The 18881-nt window shown below is 44.2% G+C and overlaps 1 protein-coding gene across 2 annotated transcripts; it reads right to left on the bottom strand.

Annotated features, from left to right (window-relative positions):
* Window positions 1–13926: 13926 nt before the first annotated feature.
* Window positions 13927–18458, bottom strand: LOC136541569 (DNA-binding protein EMBP-1-like). 2 transcript variants are annotated; one of them, XM_066533502.1, is made up of 9 exons: window positions 18086–18458; window positions 17879–17989; window positions 17636–17781; window positions 17472–17529; window positions 17325–17373; window positions 17008–17252; window positions 16758–16835; window positions 14573–14698; window positions 13927–14442 (listed from the first exon to the last, which is right to left on the bottom strand). In XM_066533502.1, the coding sequence occupies exons 1-9, from the start codon at window positions 18254–18256 to the stop codon at window positions 14290–14292; spliced, it is 1137 nt and encodes a 378-aa protein (XP_066389599.1). In that variant the 5' UTR covers window positions 18257–18458; the 3' UTR covers window positions 13927–14289. The 2 variants fall into 2 exon arrangements, with proteins under 2 accessions (XP_066389599.1, XP_066389598.1); XM_066533501.1 differs by having other exon boundaries at window positions 13927–14463; window positions 18086–18457.
* Between the last annotated feature and the right edge of the window lie 423 nt (window positions 18459–18881).

An 18881-nucleotide genomic window follows, 5' to 3' on the forward strand; every position in this document is an offset into this window, starting at 1 on the left:
TCCAGGCAGTTCAGAACTCATCTGAGCAAATTTAGGGTGCTACTACTAATCAGATGTAGTATAATCCTATATCATCAATGCAGCATGTGCAACAGCCGATGGGGCAAGTTCAAAATTAAATGGTCAATTTTGGCACATCAGACCAAATACCATTGTCGGCTCAAAAAATAGTGCCATCAGTCCAAAGGATTTATAGAGATATAGATCCCAGCATCTACAACCAGAGACTTCAAGCAGCAAACCAGCAAGGGACCCAGTAGATAGAGATTCCCAAGGATATCATTATGGCACAGATTATAATACCCTTCATATGATTCCAAATTCAGGGTATCAGGTACCCAAAATTTTAATCCACAGATGGACCAGCAATTGCAAAGAAATCCATATTCAAATGTTGATGAGTTGTTGCTTAGAGTGACCGAGATAATGAAGAATTAGTTCAGTTTGAAGCCAAAAGAGTAGACCTTCTCGTACAAACGCCCATATCCAGAGTGTTATGATTTGGTCACTCTTCCTACAAATTACAGGCTCCCAGAGTTTGCTAAGTTCACTGGCTAGGATAGCACAAGTACAATAGAACATGTCAGTCGGTATCTTACACAGTTGGGCGAAGCATCCATTGAAGAGGTCCATTGAGTTCATTTCTTCTCCTTGACCCTATTAGGACCAGCCTTTACTTGGTTTTCGTCATTACTGATCAATTTCATTGTCAATTGGGCTGACCTAGAGAAAAAGTTCCATACATATTTTTATACTGGGACAAGAGAAAAGAAAATTACCGATTTGATGACTATAAGGCAGAGAGCTAATGAATCGAACACCGAATTTCTCTAGAGATTCCGAGAGACCAGAAATTTGTGCTTTTCATTGAATCTAACTGATGATCAACTAGCTGCTTTGGCCGTTCAAGGAATGTTGTCAATGTGAAGAGAGAAGCTGCTTGGGCAAGAGTTTGACAATTTAGGTCAGTTGGCTCAATGAGTGGCAGCACTCAATAGCCAATTCCAGAATATGTGCAGAGATACCCGATTCTAGAAAAATGTCGCAATTGCCAAAGCCTATAACCCATATTCAGTTGATGACAGCTATGAGGACAACAAAGAAGAAGAGATTGTTGCGGCCGAATAGAATTGGGGCAAGAAGACAGTAATGGTGCCAAACCCTTAGGGAAAAGGAGTTGAAGAGAGTTATGATTTCAACATCACAAAATCGGACAAGCTCTTTGATTTCTTGCTTGAGAAGGGACAGATCAAGTTGCCTGCCAATCATGTTATGTTGCCCCCTGATCAGTTGAAGAATAAGAAGTTCTGCAAATTTCATAATGCTGCTTCTCATTCTACTAACGAGTGTAGAATTTTCCGGCAACAAATACAGAAAGCTATTTAGCAAGGGAAGCTCAAATTTGATACACCTCGGAAGATAAAAGTCGATGATAATCCTTTCCCAAGAGATCAGAACATGGTTGATGCTAGGTTGCTCAATGGGAAGACTAAAGTCCTAACATCAACTAGGGCAAAAGAAATTGGAACCGTTGACCCGAAGATGCAAATATCGGCTGATGAATATAGAGAGATTGGAAGGCGTTGTGACCAATAGAAGAGCCAATACGAGTAGGGAGAGACATCAAGGAACGAGGCAATAAGGCCATGTGTCACATCTCAAATTTTGTTAAATAAATGGCAATGGCAAAAGAAAAAGGATTATCAGCGTTGGTTAGAAGAGAAAGAATACCAGCGTCAACATGAGAAAGAGAGGTATGAAAGAAAGCAAGTTGAATCACATTAGAATTGTTCTTTCTTCATACATTGTTGAAATCAAGATTTAAAATTGCCTACTAGAAATAATTGCCTAGAGTACAGTGAGCAATATTGGGAGTTTAGGCCATTTCAAGCCAACCGTCGGTCTATCCATGCTCAAGATGAGTATCATCATCATAATATGGATCAGCGTTTAAAAAATAGAAGTGTTCATGATCGGCTTGGGAAGCGAGTTGTTGATCAGAACTAGGCTGATTATAAAGAAGATAATGAAGAAGAATATGTTTGGCAGGAAGGGCAATGGTGCCCAGGAGGTTTGACAAGAAGCCAGAAAAGAAGAGTGCAACGCCTAAGGAACAGAGAGTTAGAATAGGTTCAGGCATCTAGTAGACCTCAAGTGTGGCGTGCTAAACAAACAGCCAATAGGGGTCAACCATCGGCTAATATTCAAATGGCTTTTCTGTTGCCGTCAGAATTCAGGGCTCCAGTAGATCAAGAAGTCTATTCAGATTTTGATGAATTGGAGTATGAGGAAATAGTTGCCAAGTTGACACTAGTACAGCAAGCTATATTTGATAGGCCAATCAAGCATCGGCACTTAAAGGCTTTATATGTAAAAGGTTTCGTTGATGGGAAGTCGATGAGCAAAATATTGGTGGATGGAGGTGCTTCTGTCAATCTTATGTCTTATACCACTTTTCATAAACTTGGCAAGGGACCAAGAGATTTGATTGAGACCGACATGATGCTTAAGAATTTTGGAGGTAATGCATCTAAGACCAGGGGGCAATGAACGTCGAATTTACATTCGGAAGTAAAATTTTACTCACCACATTCTTCATCATTGATGAAAAAGGGTCATACAATTTACTCCTTGGTCATGATTGGATTCATGCGAATTGTTGTGTACCATCGACTATGCATCAATGCTTGATTCAGTGGCATGGAGACGATGTTCAGCCGGTTCATGCGGATAATTCTATAAGTATCGTAACAGCCGATCCAGTGTATTGGGAACTGGAAGACTTCGAGTGTTTTTCTGGCAAGCTATGGGAAGGAGGCTTTATTAAGGTCAATAATGAAAGCCAATAGTCGATCCAAGTTGTTGACTTTGAGAATTTGTTTTAATGGATAATCCAATAGATGGCACAGATGGTAAACTAGGACATGGCTTTACGTCGGTCGGTGAATTAGAAGAGATAGATATTGGTTCTAGAGATAGGCCTAGGCCGACGTATGTAAGTGCTAAGTTAGATCTTAAATATAAGAAAGAGTTGGTGGATTTATTAAAGGAATTTAAAGATTATTTTGCTTAGGAATACTATGAGATGCCTGGTCTAGATCGATCGATTGTTGAACATCGGTTGCCAATCAAACCTGGATATCGGCCGTTTAAACAAGCTCTGTGGATATTCAACCCAAACGTTCTTGATGATATAAAAAAGGAGACTGAAAGATTACTAGAAGCAAAATTTATCCAATCGTGCCGATATGTAGAGTGGATATCGAATGTTGTTCCTGTGTATAAGAAAAATGGGAAGTTGAGAGTTTGCATCGACTTTAGAGATCTGAACAAGGCTACACCCATGGATGGTTATCCAATGCCGATAACCGATATATTGGTAGATGCAGCAGCCGGGTACAAGGTTATTAGTTTTATGGACGGCAATGCAGGATATAATCAAATTTTTATGGCTGAGGAAGACATAGCAAAAATAGCTTTTAGATACCCTAGCGTAATCGGTTTATTTGAATGGGTTGTGATGACCTTTGGTTTGAAGAATACTGGTGCAACTTATCAGAGGGCAATGAATTATATTTTTCATAAGTTGATCGATAGGATTGTTGAAATCTACATTGACGTTGTGATGGTAAAATCTAAGGGGTACAAGGAACATCTAGCTGATTTGCGGGAGACTCTGGAGTGCACAAGAAAACATGGTCTAAAGATGAATCCCAATAAGTGTGTCTTTGGAGTATCAGCTGGACAATTTTTGGGTTTCATGGTCCACGAGAGAGGAAACAAAATTGGTCAAAAAGTATGAAAGCAATTGATGAGGCAGTGCCCCCGACTACTAAAACAGAGTTATAATCTTTGCTTGGTAAGATTAATTTTTTCAGGAGGTTTATTTCAAATTTGTCGAAAAGAGTTCTGTCGTTTTCTCCCTTGTTGAAGTTGAAAAATGATCAAGAATTTAAGTAGGGTGACGTACAACAAAAGGCATTTGAGGAGATAAAAGAATACATGAAATATCCACCTATGCTGGTCCCTCCTCAGCAAGGTAAGCCTTTTAAGTTGTACGTGTCGGCCGATGACCAAACGATTGGATCGGCATTGATGCAAGAGTTTGAAGGGAAAGAACGAGTTGTTTTTTATCTAAGTAGAAGGCTTTTGGATCTAAAAGCAAGATATTCTCCCATCAAAAAGTTATGCTTGTGCTTATATTTCTCTTGCACTAAGTTGCCACATTACTTGTTATCGGTTGAGTGTACAGTTGTTTCCAAGGCTAATGTGATCAAGCACATGCTATCAATGCCAATATTAAATGGAAGAATGGGGAAGTGGATTCTTGCATTGTCGGAATTTGACTTGAGGTATGAATTGGCCAAAGCAGTCAAAGGGCAAGTAATAGCCGATTTTGTCACCCAACATCATAAGCCAAGTATTGGCTATGTAGAGTCGGTACCTTGGACGTTATTTTTTGATGGATCATCATGCAAGCAAGGTGGTGGCATTGGTATTGTTATTATTTTACCTTGGGGGGCAAGTTTTGAGTTTGCTTTTCCAACTGAACCAAAGATTACCAACAACCAAGCAGAATATGAAGCTATTCTTAAGGGGCTTCAACTTCTTCATAAAGTAAAAGCCGAGGCAATTGAAGTATTTGGAGACTCACAGTTAATTATTAATCAGTTGATCGGCCTATATGAATGTAAAGAAGATACTCTGAGGGGGTACTATGATGAGTGCCAAAGGTTACTCAAGGAATTTCCTCATGTTTCTCTTCAGCATATTCCAAGAGCACAGAATCAAGAGGCTAATCGTTTAGCTCAAAGTGCGTCAGGTTATTGGGTGTTTCAAGAGGTCTTAAGTAGTGAGACTTCGAATAATGATTGGAGAGTTGAAATAGCCGATTACCTTAAGAATCCATCACAGAAGGTTATCAGGAAACTAAGGTATAAATTGACTAAGTATGTTTTGCTACATCTATATTACAAGACAGTCGATGGGGTGTTGCTTAAATGCTTAAATCAAGAAGAAGCTAAGGTGTTGATGGGTGAAGTACATGAAGGGATATGTGGAACTCATCAATCGGCTTATAAGATGAAATGGATTATTCGCGGGACTGGATATTTCTAGCCAACAATACTAGAAGATTGTTTTGAATATTATAAGGGGTGTTAGAATTGTCAACATTTTGGTAATATTCAGAAATCGCCTGCATCGACTATGAATCTAATAATCAAACCATGGTCGTTTCGAGGTTGGGGAATTGATTTGATTGGCCAGATTTTTCCACCTTCAAGCAAAGGATATAAGTTTATATTAGTAGCAACAGATTACTTCACTAAGTGGGTTGATGTAATTCCTTTGAAGACGTAACCTCAAAGAACATGATTGATTTTGTCAAGGAGCATATTGTGTATCGTTTTGGGATTCCTCAAACTATTACTACTGATTAGGGGACAATGTTCACATCATCAGAGTTTAGAGATTTTATTGCTAGTATGGGAATTAAGTTGTTAAATTCTTCTCCTTATTATGCTCAGGCTAATGGCCAGGCAGAGGCGTCCAATCAGATTATGATTAAGCTACTCAAGAAAAAGATTGAAGAGCAACCGAGGAAGTGGTATTCAACGCTTAATGAGGCATTATGGACATATAGAATGGCCTGTCATGGATCAATTAAAGCGTCACCTTATGAACTTGTGTATGGTCATAATGCAATCCTTCCTTGGGAGATTCAAACTAGATCGAGGCGTGTCACATTGCAAAATGATTTGTCAGCCGAAGTCTACAAGAATAATATGATAGATGACTTAGAGGACTTGAGTTGCCATCGGCTACGTGCTCTTGAGAATATCAAAGCCAATAAGCTAAGGATTGCGAAGTATTACAATAAAAAGGTCAAGAGCAAATAATTTTCTGAAGGAGACTTAGTCTAGAAAGTGAAATTGCCGATCAGGTCAAAAGACAGCAAGTTCGGCAAATGGTCACCTAATTGGGAAGGACCTTATCGGATTAAACGTTGTGCGCCTAGCAATGTTTATATTTTGGAAACACTAGGAGGAGAAGAGGAGTTTGATAGAGCAATCAAAGGAAAATATCTAAAGAAATATTATCCTAGTGTTTGGATTAATACTTGATAGCCGATTTGTTCGGTCATCAGCTCTAATAGCCGATACCAGAAGGGTATCAACTCTAGTTCAAAAATAAACCCGAAGGGGTAAAAGCCTATATGATATGCATCGCCTATAGAGCAAAATCAAACATAGACAAATTGGTACATGGAACATGAGTACATGGAAAAAGAGAAATCACTTAAAACGAAGAGATTGTTTGCTAGCTTCTCCTATTGCAAGCTAAAGGCCAGAAAACACTTTGTTCACTATGTATTTGGCCTGGGAAGCGAGAGCTATGGAGTTGGTGGCGTTGAAGAAGTCCTTGACCAGGTGCTCATGATCCTCAGGGTGTTCGGTGACTGGCCAGAGTGAGCTTGCGCAATAGCCAATGCCACGGCAGCACCATGACGAACACCGTGAAGGGCAACCTCTCTGACATGGTTCGGGATGTCGTACAAGTGAACCACCGACACGGTACCCCTGGCGTTGATGAATCATGCCGCATACTCTGCAGTTGATCGAAGGCTTTCCAACTAGGCCGATAGGTCTAGAAAGATTCGAGGAAGGGATAATCAGGATCTTGAGGATAAAACTAAGAAAAACAGAAAATTGTGGTGGACATCTCACCCATGATTCTGGCCTCAGCCTCGGTCAGCCTCACTTGAGTGGAGTCGGCCCTATGACCCGAGACGGTGAGAACGTCCTACAGCGTGTTCAGATGAAGGTCCATCCGCCCAAGATCACGGGTTGCATCCTCCTGATGACGAAGATGCTGGCGTGGTGGCATAGACTTGTCAAGAGCCTCTTCAGCAGATCTCTTGTTGTTCCCCATGCCTCAGAGCCTATTGAAAAGCAAATCGCACCAAAGACACAGAAGGTTTGGGATGAAGCAGGTTGTTTTTTCGATCCATGGCCATGGCCCATATATATAGCCTGGGAGGTGAGAAGATAGGTTCCGTCGGGGTTATGGAATTAAAGTCAGTTATGAAAAATAGATCAACACTCTAGAAACTCAGGGAACGGATCATAAAAACAACGGATTCGGATTTATTGCTTCCCATAATTACAAGATACCATGGGATTGATACAAAAGGTCTACATTAACTGACGATCAACCCACTAAGATTGCTTTGGATTGAAGGGAGTCCGGATCCCCCACAAGGCCGAAGATCATCATGGACCGAGTCATATCGGCCCGCAGATAAAGTGGCGTCAGGGGAGAGAAAAGGCCGCCTGCTAAAAAGATGCCCATATATCCAACCGATTTCTTGGTGGCTGGAAAACCGTGGGAAAGAAGTCTGTAGTTTCCCGATGAGCATTTGATAGAGTGAACAAGGCAAAGGTGTCCACACATTTTAACCCTTACAAACACTAGAACAACTCTGCGATCATGGTGAGAAAACTCAGGTGATGTCACAAGAATTCTTCTAACTATAGCAGCTGATTCTCTTGTTTGACAAGGCGCTGAAATGAGCGACACAATCGCCCTATGCACAAGAATTCTTCTAACCGCTCAAGACCCTCATAGCAAAGAATTAGACCATGGAGGGTCTGGCAGAGCCAAGGACACTCGAGGAGGCAAGCAGAAGAGAAACATAACTGAGTTGTTGGGTTGCTCTCGCCAGAATCGGACATATATTTATAGTCGATCTAGAAGAAGGAATCCAAGCACCCCGTGAAGCAATAATGCTCTCATGAAACTTTTGAGGTATGGGCTCATGAGCGGGCAAGGACATTGGTGAAGGTGAAGGATAGTAGGCCCTAGATCAAGATCCTCTACCCATGACTACGGACCCATAGGAGGTGCAGTCATGGTAATTTTGGAATAAAATTATATCATCCCAAAATTAGGGGGCATGTGTTTACACCAAAATTTGGAACAAGAATGCAGGAACTCGAAACTTCCAAGATTATGTCATCAAGGAATCAATTGCATAAGGATCGATATCAGCTGGTTCAGACGCGGCACTGGGATCGGCTCTCTTCGGATGACATCAGCAGATAGCGCTAATGAGCTATGGTTGGCGTGGGAAAGACATGTCGGACTCTATAAAAAGGGAAAGATTAGGGTTCAAGTTATCTTAAGTTAGGAATATTTTCTTTTATACCAAAGGTTGTAATGAGTCGTACTTGAATATGATTCATGCTTAGGTTCCGGGTATAAATATTGGACCCCGGCTATTGTAAAAAGGACATCCAATCAATCAATACCAATTACTTTTTTTAGCTTTATGCCAACCCTTAGGAGTAGGAGTAGTGTAGATCTCGGTGAGTTCTTCAACAAGCAGGGCTGCATCGGTCCAGCCAACCTCCGGCTTGTCTTTAAGTACCGTCATGGCTTATACTTCTATTTGTAAGGCTGCATCGATTAAGTTCAACCTCCACTACGAGCTCTAGTATAAGCTAGTTATCGACTCTTATCTAGTTCAAGTACGGTTGCATCGGTTAAGTTCGACATCCACTACTCGAATTAGATTAAGGTCAAGTTATCGGCTCTACCTAAGGGTGACGTCCTTCGGGTAGATTCATTAAGTTACCGATCTTGCTGATGTTCTTATTGTTATTAGTTTCAGCAATATCAACCTGCCCGATCGAGATCGGTCTAGATCGGCCTCACATCCTTTTTAGTCCATCGTTTATTTTGCTACATTACGACGGTTCTTACTTTAAACAACGGATTATGTTTCACCAGCTGTTCTACTTCGATCTTGATCGTGCATAGTACGCGGTTAAGGCATGTCTGATCTTAAGAAGGTTTACTAGCTAGTTGAATCTGGTTTATAGCTCGCTATTATGGATGTATCGATCCAGTCGCCCCCCACTATTAATACTTTAGATCGGAGGATACTAGCTGGTAGATTTGCTTTCGACCAAGCATGACCTTGGCTATTTGCTAAGCCTACATCGGCTAAATAGCCGACCGTCTACACTTTAACACTTACAATGTGTCTTCATGATTCTGTTAAGTGTGAATGGGTCTGTTTATTTTAAAGGCTTGATTTGTTGTCTTTATCACGGTAGTCATCGATCCGGTCGAACCCCAATTTTAAGGATAACAAGTTAGGTCTGATGAGTTTATATATTTGTCCATGTTAAATAGTCAATTGTTCACATGCTGTAATCTCTTTTCTACCTAAATCGGCTATTTTAGCCGATTTGTTTGTGCTTTCACACATATAGCATGTCTTTCAAAAAACCTGTCCATGTATAAATGGTTTTATGGATTCTTTGGTTTTAGTTTGTTATTATCATCATAGCTGCCATCAATCCGGTCGAACCTCACTGTTGATGATAATAGACTAGATTCAGAGCGTTTGTAGATTTATTTGTACTAGACAGTCGATTTGTTCGTATGTTATATCCTTTCTCGCTAGGTTCATCGGCTCAATGCTTTATACTGGTAATATCCACCTAGCTGATGATTTTACTTATATCTACATGCATTGTACTTGTCATCAAAAATCAATCACAATCCCATGAGCTTTACAGTCCTTAACAGTTGATTTCTTCACGTATCGGCTATTTAGTCGATTTACCCGTCTGACTACTCCCGAAGCGGCACACTTAGAACTGTCTAGGAAAAAACTGGCATGTTACACCTTAAATTACTGATAAACTTTCTCTCCTTATCAATTGCAGGTCAAATTGACTGACACGTCTTTGGGAATTTGCAGGATCGGCTAGCCCTGCGTTGAACCCAAGCGGATCTCCAGCCTTGCTCCATCAAGCAGATCCATCCGGCTTGCTGTGTGCCAGGCGCAGCAACACGTTTTTGCGTCGACAGAAAGCAAAAACCAAATGAATTAGGAACTCATCCTTGAGCCCCAAATCCATTGGCTTCAGCTTTGAAGCCGTGTTGCTCATCTTCAGTATGTTCTCTCTAATACTGCCACCAGTGTATTTCTCATTGAACAATTTCTTGATCAAAGTACTGGCATATGCCTTTAAAGAGCCAGTGAACTGACTCTCTGCTTTCTTAAGATACCCTATGGCGGTATCACAATCTGGGATAGACCCCCATATAGCATCTAAAATTGTGGACTTAGCCACCATCAAGCACTTGCAGTTTGAAATGTCCTATTTCTTACGTTCGAGATCATATTTTATCAGCACTTCTATATGATCTCACTGCCGAACAGTGAAATCAGACTCATTTTCTTCCCTCACCAGGTCCACTGGCTCAGTAGGACACGGGAAGGTAAGCGCTAGCTCATTTTCAGATAGCGCAAGTGCTAGTTCATACTTCTCTCGCCATACCCTATAGTTGCCCCCTTCAAGATGTGGTATGTTCGAGATAAAGGTCATTGGGTTGAGTCTTGAAAAACACCGTCAGAGATAGTGACAAAATATGTCATAATAATTGCATGCCTTAATTTAACGTTGGTCAAAATTAAAACATACAACTTTCTTATACACCAATTCTACATCACCGTTGGGCAGAAATAGAATTAATGCATAGAAAAACTTATGAATAATCATTATAATATTGCTATTATCAACGTTGGTCAGAAAAATAACAATATTATAATTTACTGAATAAAATTCAACTGCTCTTCAAATTAAATTCTCCCATTGGTTCGAATTTAATTAGAAGATAATAAACTTTAACATTGCAGCGGAAACATAGAAAAATTATTTATCTACTTTTCAGAAGCGTTTTACTGTACTAATCTACTCTCGGAAAAAATTATCCCGTTGGTTCAAATTTTGACAGAGATTGAAACTGGACAAAAAAATCATCAAAATTTGCTTCTAAAAATGAATAAAACAATAACTCAGTTTTTACTGTTCATTTGGCCCAGCCCGTTGAAACAGTGCTCGGCCCAGCGGCGAAATGCCGCCCGCGCTTGCGGGCCAACAGCGGCCCAACACCGCGCGTGCTCCCCCGCGCCCAGGCCGCAACCTGGGCCTGGGCCGGCATTCTCCTGGCCCGCCTAGGCCAGATGTGGCCCGTTCAATCAGAGCCGTCCATCTTGATCCGACGGACGTCCGTTGTTCTCGCGGGTATAAAAACACCGACCACGGCCGTGCGCCCGAACCCTAGGTCATTCTTCCCTTTCTCTTCTCTCTCTTCGCCGCGGCATCGGCTCTCTCTCCCACTCTCAATCTGAACCTCGACGGCCCGAGAGAGAAGCGTGGTGGCGCCGCCGTGGCGCCCTTCGCGGGTGCACGCGTGTGGCGCCGTCGAGCGGCACCGCGATGGTGCACTTTGCGCCCCCACACGCGCTGCGGTGGAGCACGACCCCAAAACCCTAGATTTTACCGGCTCCGTTGTAGGTCCCCTCGCTGGAGCGCGTGCTCCCCAGTGGGTGAGCGCGCCGCCGTCGAGTGGTCCTATGACGGTGCCCTCGGCCGGGCTCACGCGCACGGCGGCGAGCGCGGCTCAGCTTCTCCCCGTGCGCCGATGAGGCAGCGGCGAAGCTCCTTCCCGCGCGGCGGTGGGATTCTACCCGCGCGGCGGCGGTGGTGACACGTGGCGGAGGGTTCGGGTAGGTCCTCCCCTCCTTCGTCCTTACTCTAGGGTTAGGGTTAGGGTTTCAGGTTGGGGTTTGATCCGTTTCTTCAAATTGAATCCCCTCCTACTCTTCTACTCAGTTTTCTACCTCGATGAGCTAGATCTACGCCTAGTTAGGCGATTGATACCATTGATAGACTTGATAGGATCATCTAGCCATAGATCTAGTATACATACTGACATCTGATTGAATAGCAAACCCTAGAACATGCTAGTGCAAGAAACAGAGAGAGAGAGGGGATGCCGAGGTGCAAACCATCGGCCGTCTTCGTAGAAGACGAGCTTGCCATGGGGTGCTTGTCGATGGCGCGGTGAGGTCCGGCGGTGAAGTCGCGGACGCAGTGGCGGTGGTGGTCGGTGGAGGTTTTCCCGTCGCTGGCAACACCCCCTCACTAGATCGGCTTAGGGTTTATGGGTTGTAGTTGGGGCGTCTGGCGGCTCAGGTGATTCTCGTGCTTAGTGCCCCGGCCCCCACCTCTCTTTTTATGGCGCTGTGCGACGGGGCCCACCAACCATGGAGCGGTTGGGTGCCCCCGATCAGACGCGGACCGTTTTATAAGAAGGGAAAGTAGCAGCAGAGCATTGAAGATTTGAAATGGGAAATGAAATTTAACAAGAAAAAGGTAAAACACTAAGACAAAATTATCTTACTGTGGTCTACTGAGAATAAAAGCATGTTTCACAATCTTTTAAAAAATGGCAGATATCAAATGCGCACAGGTTCTGTTTTTAACTCTTTGTCATGTATGTATATATCCATTTCAGCCTTGCCATTTTGGCCTAGTGACAGTATGGATGCACTTACATGCACAAACACTCTACTCGTAGTGATTGGCAAAATCATTGCATGCGTCTTACATGCTGTTTGGTTGAGCTAGTATGTTCGCTTGTTGATTTCAGCCAACCCAAATCAGCCATCTAACAGTATTTTTCTCTCTCAATAAATCAGCATCGGCCAGTCCAAACCGAAGGAAACGCAAACGCAAAGGGAATGGAAAAACAGTGGTAACGTAAACAATGGAAGCCATTACTTGATTTGTTTGGTTGGCCTTTTGTAACGGTAACAAACTGAACAAGAACAGCAGATTCAGGCAAAAAGCACGAAATCAATTCTCCACTCCTTCGCCGTTGACCCCAGCCTCCGCGGCGTGGCCATACATCGCCAGCTTCTGCGCTCCACTGGTACCTCCCGGTCATCGACGTCTGCGAGCTCATGGCAGGGGAGGACGGCCAGGCCGGGTGCGGGAACCACGACGCGGGCAGATCTGTAGCGGGGCCTGGGAGAATGTGTTGGAGAACCACGATGATGCCCGCCGGCTCGCGTTGACGAGGAGGAGGCCGGATCTGGGCGTTCGAGTGCCAGCCCGTGCAGGGGGTGGAGCCAGGCCGAGCTCCTCGGCTTCCTCGACCACTCGACGGCGGGCTCCTCTGCTACCCCGACGGTGGATTCGCTTCTGTTTTTCTAATCGGTATAGACTGGTATTCGATTGCGCTGGGGTGGGGGAGGTATCGACTTTGTATAGTACGGTATCAGATAACGGCGCGAGTTGATTACGCGTGGGCTGAAACAAACAGAAGCGTTGAGATCTTGAGTATGTGTTGGTAGGTTCGTTAAGTATGCCACAACAACATAGCTATGCCTATACTTGTGAGCTGCGAGGACACGGTGAATGTTGTGAGAAGTAAAAGGAACCAAATGCCGAGTCCAATGGTTATCATCGAGGCGTGATCCATTGTAACGGAAAATTTGCGATGAGAAACGTTGCAGGAAAGATTGAGAGATAATAACAAAGGAATGAACACTGCAGGGGGAAAAATATTCTGATTGTCAGTCCATGGAGAATAACAGCTTTGAAGTTTCTAGCAGCTGCGTACTTGTATAGTGTGATCCAAGTTTGCAAAGCGAAGATTTTCTGGGCATGATTCCTTATTACCACGGATTATCACAAGCCACAAGTTGCCCACTATGCAAGATCAGAAAGATTTGTCATGCCATCATAAAGCAATGACAAATTGCTAGACATTCTGTCAATTTGCAGAGGGCAGGATTACTTTCAACTTTTCTAGATATAGTTAAGGTTCCAGCCTTCCAGGACGAGGCACCAGGCATGTTAAGGACATGATCCCGGTCATTGCTAGTTGCAGCCAGCACAGTTCTACACTTCTACTCTTCGTTTATGATAAAAGTGTGCCACTGCATCTACATTGCAAGATTGTGCAATGATGCAAGGCAATTATGAAAGTAATTCACCACAACATCAAACTTTCAATAACCCATATAAAAATATCTCCCACAAAGTTGCAACCATCCAAACAACAAAGCGAGGCAGGCTATCAAATGATATTTGCTCGCATTTCATCTAACCATCGATCAGGCACCCAATTGGCCGGTTACATCCCTCATCAGGAGTTAGCAAACATTAAAACTCTAGGCTCTCTAGGTTTGTTACAATAGCTACATCAATAGGTTTACACAACACACAAAAACACAAAGCACACCGCGACGAGCCATAAATAATACATGGCTGCAGTGGGGCGACTCTACATGGCCCCGGCGGGCTGTGAGGACTAAACGACAGCTTTGCTAAGAAAAAACACTGATTGATGATGGGTGTTGTGGTTAGATAAGAAACACCTCATCTCATCTTTGTCACTTTCCTCATCACCTGTCTCTCACCTAGTGTTAGCCTCCGGTTTGTGGCTGCCTCCCGCATAGTTCCCGTTGCTGTTATTACTAGATTTCTTGTGGAGCTGGCCCTCATCGTCATGATGCTGCACCTTTGGTGGGTCGATGCTCATTCCCAATGTGGTTGTGACACTTGGTCCCTGGGAGTGAGCCATTCCACCCTAGCAAGTATGTTAAGGTTAGATAATGTTGACATGACAAGAAATTATGTGAAAGAAGTAGCATCGCCAAGTGATGATGAAAAAGGATAGCAAAGCTCATTGTGCTCACCAATAGACGTGAATTTTCTGCTTCCATGTCTTGGCAAGCCTTCTTGAGGTTGTCAAGTTCTGCTCTGAGAGAACTATTCTCAGTTGTTAGGTCAGCTACCTTCCTTGCTAGTTCCTCACACTCTTGCTGAAAAACAAGACATGGTAGGTGTGAACATTTTTTCATAATCATAAGCATATATTTTGAAAATATATAAAGAAGAAAAGAATATGAGTTTACTACAAGGTATATGTACGCAACAAGTAAGGAATCAACATTTCCATATTTCTTGTACATTCCACTATTCAAGTTTTGCTCCACAATTGACATATACTATATAAACCGTTATATGTGTATCCGGGGGACAGTAGCCGCTAAATGGTAGGCATGGATTACATACCTAATTCCACATTATATGTTCTAGCCCCACCTTGCGATCCGAACCATGTAAATTGGAAATTTTGCATGAAGGTCACACGGTTGGCTCAACTAGAAACTTTAGCTCGTTGATAAACGTATCGAATCGATATCTTGAAGCTAAAAGCTAATACTGTGCTTTCGATACTATTTAACAAATGAGTAAACTTCAGATCAGTGGGCAGCCATAAGAACACTCAAGTCGTCCAGTTGTGGATCAACAACATAGTTTAATTGAAATGCATGTCATCAAGAACTCGGTCAACAGCATGAAATGAAGAGGAAAACCAGATTATTTATCGATGACAGTTGAGGCTCAAAATGAAATTAGCAAATAATCACTGCTAGCTTTTCCCTATTTTCAATTGTTACTCACAGGAAAGCACCATTCACAATCTTTGGTTTTGTTTTTCAAAGTTTTGGGGCATTATAGCAACCAACTGAATTAGAGAGAGCAGAAAATACATAGCAAACAATGTATAAAAAGGACCAAAAATGATGCAGTCAGATGAATATTTCTCTCTCTTTTTGCACGCCTATTGCTATTGGAAACATATCACTTACATAATGAACATCAAAGAAAGCAGCTAAGATTAGGGGCTCCAAACATCAATATTCTTTAGTTTTCAATTAATACACTGCTCTTATTATTTGTTTCACTGTATGTGTCAACATATTTCCATGCTTTTGGTTGCCTATACGAATTTACACAGATAAGCATTCTTAATACGTTAAAAGGAAAAGCATGCCCTGAGCCAGAAATAATTTTTTAACGTCAAGGTAAAAACTTCATTCTGTTTCAGTTCACCAACTCTAGCATTTGTTTAGTGTTCTTTACTTCTTTCCCAATTGCATGAATAAATGTTTTTTAGTGGATTGTAGATTCTTAATTGTGACAGCAGATCCCTCCCACCCATAGGATTAATTCTGTCTCTCCTCTTAGATCATCATCCTTTGATTTAACACATAGATCCCTGCTTTCATGAGCTGACAGTGATGTGAAAGGAATAACGCATAATATGTACTTCCCCATTTGCTCTGTAATTCATTTATGCTCTCTGATGCAGTGAATAATGAACTGAGAAGTCTTAACAAATTTGGTTCATCATGCTAGTTTTGAATCGAAAAGGTGGTTGGTACACAAAAACAAATTTTAGCTAGTAAGTTTGAAGCTACTATGAAGCATTTGGTACACAGAATAAACTGAAACATATGAAGCTTGCACCCATCATTACTGAAAGACAAGACTAGGCATGTTCTATCATTTCAGGACTTCTCATTAATCTTTGCTACCTCAATTAGTCAATCAGCATCTGCGCTTTTGTAAAACTGGTAATTAATAAATGACATGTGGCAGCTCTGTCAGAGAACCACAAAATGTTTTCTGGGTTATGAATCATGATGCAGCACCCATAGGTTTAGGTACCATTTCCTTGTCGAAAACAATTCCCAGATCCAGAGGCCAAGCAAGCACATTATTTTATTTAAAATAGACTAGTACCAGTTAACCCAAAATCAATGAATTTTGAAGATCTTTCATGACTCTAATTAAATCTTGGTAGGACAACCAGGATACAACTAATTTTGGGAAATTTTGGCTCCAAATTGCAATATGCCAATATTATCCTCTAGTCCCCTTGTCTTGAATTACCATGAAAACAGATGTTCACCAGGTTGACAGAAACTTGTATGTGCAGATTGTACACGAAGAAACAAAAAATATATATAATGAAATAATTCTCTCCATGGCGTTCTGCAGGAAATGAGGATGTACTGATTCCAGTACTACCTGCTTGCGTAACCTAGATCTCCTTGCAGACTCCCTGTTAGATTGTTTTCGCCTCTCCCTCTTCAATTCACGTTCATCCTGAAGAAGTAAGAAACTTTGATCAAAGAAATAGGTCTGAATAAGGCACAATTATGATCTGTAACTTTGCATAAGACAAAAAAATCATGAATCAACAGATATCCTATAGGAATTATGCACATAATAAATCAATTTCAAGATGAGGCTAAGATTCAGCAAAGGAAGTCCATACCAGTTGAGTAACGCCATCACGTCGGGTAAGTGCCAGCCCAGGATTCGCTTCCCCCTGCACTGCAGGAACAGCCAAGGCCGGAGAAGCATTCCAAATGTCCATCCCAATGTTTAGATTCGGGGTGGCACTAGGAAGCGTCGCCCGCCCAGGTGCAGACACCGGAAGCTTCGAGGCAGACCTTCCTTTTGCGGGATATGGCGACTCAACCGCAGCATAGCGCACAACAGCAGCTTGAGACGGCTCACCTAGCATCACACCAATCTTTAATTGCTCACTCCTTTCGGATGAAAAAGGCCAAAGATGAAATAAACACTAACCTTCAGCCGATGTGTTACCAGATTTCCTCTTCTTGGGCGCAGATGAATCCTGAGGAGAACAAACATGAACCACAGAAAGCCAGCTAATTACAGGAAAAACATGGAATTTAAAAATAGTCCCCTGTGGCACAGCAAGTTGTTTGGTACCTTATGGTCAGTGTCATCATCTCTAGTCTCTGACGACTCGTCGCTGCCGCTGTCACCACTACACACGCAACAGAATTCGAACTGAAATTTAGCCAGAAAAAGGAAAGGGGAAGAAAAGAAATTTAAAACTGCAGCGCTGACAAGGCAATAGTGAAAGCCGGTACCTCCTGGAGGCGTCCTCGCCAGAGGGCGCCCCGGAGCTGCCCTTCTCAGGCGACGCGCCCCCGCCCTTCCCCTTGCATTTCCCTTCCGGTAGAGGAGCCGCCGGCACCACCGCGGGGACAGCTTCGCTCGTCGAGTAAGGCACGCCCTGCATAGCAGCAGAGGAGCAAATTCACACCTAAACCCTTTCAAATCGAGGCCCAATTCTCTCGGAGGGGCAGCACGAGATGAGGAGGGACACTCACCGCGGCCATGGACACGTGCGCGTAGTACGCCGCGGCGGCGCCTGGGTGGTAGACGGGGAACGGCACCGGCGTGCCGAAGGGCGCCCCCGCCGCGGCCGCCGCCATGAGGTGCTGAAAATCGGAGGAGAAGCAAGCAAGGAAACCCTAGTCAGAACCCGGAGTCACCACCTCTTTCCCCTCCCCGCGCCCAAAGGGCCAGAACCTCACCTGCGCCGGCCAGGCGTAGGGGTGGTGCCCCGCGGCGGCGTAGTAGGCCTGGAGCGAGGCGGCCCACTCGGCGTGTGTCTGCAGCGGCACGGAGGCGGCGGTGGCGGCGACCACGGCGGCGGCGGCGGGCGGCTCCGGCGGCTTGGGCTGCTCGTCGGAGGACGACGCCATGAGGGTCTGCGCGGGCGCGGGTGCTGAGATCTGGAGGCTCCTTCCCCCCGCTGGTCCCGGGCGGAAGCGAGCAGCGGTGGCGGTCGGTTTGGGTGTGGTGGGACGCGTGCGCGTCGCCGGCGGTGAGCCTACCGGGGGGGCGGTGTGGGGAAGCAGGCAAGCAGCAGCAGCAGTCGCTGCGCTGCGTTGGGAGGGGAGGGAGGAGCAAAAAGCGCCTGCTTTGCTAGGGTTCGGTGCCCTCCGTCCCGTCCCCGTGTACGCGAAGCACCCCCCGCCCTCAGACGTGGCGCCACGCGGTTGGCGGGAACCGCTGCGGGGCCCGGCTGGATCGACACGCGGACGGCGCTTTTTGGGTGGGTGCGTTTACGGTGGGCGCGTAGGCGTTTACGGTGGGCCGCGGTGGTGCCAGTGTAAGGACAAGTAGTCATTCGGTGGAGAGGGCGGGGGTGCTGGGTAGTACAGGTGGTGGGTGGGGTGGGCCTCCGGGCCCGCATGTCAGTGGGTGGGAGGTGGTGGGGACGTGGGGGCTGAGTCGGACGCGACCGGATCCGCGCCCCCGCCCCGGGGGAGGACACCGCGGCACGCACCGAGTGGAAGCGACCAGAGCACCGCCCGGGTCGTACTG

The sequence above is a fragment of the Miscanthus floridulus genome, chromosome 3, assembly GCF_019320115.1.
Source record: "Miscanthus floridulus cultivar M001 chromosome 3, ASM1932011v1, whole genome shotgun sequence".
In the NCBI taxonomy this organism is placed as follows: Eukaryota; Viridiplantae; Streptophyta; class Magnoliopsida; order Poales; family Poaceae; genus Miscanthus; species Miscanthus floridulus.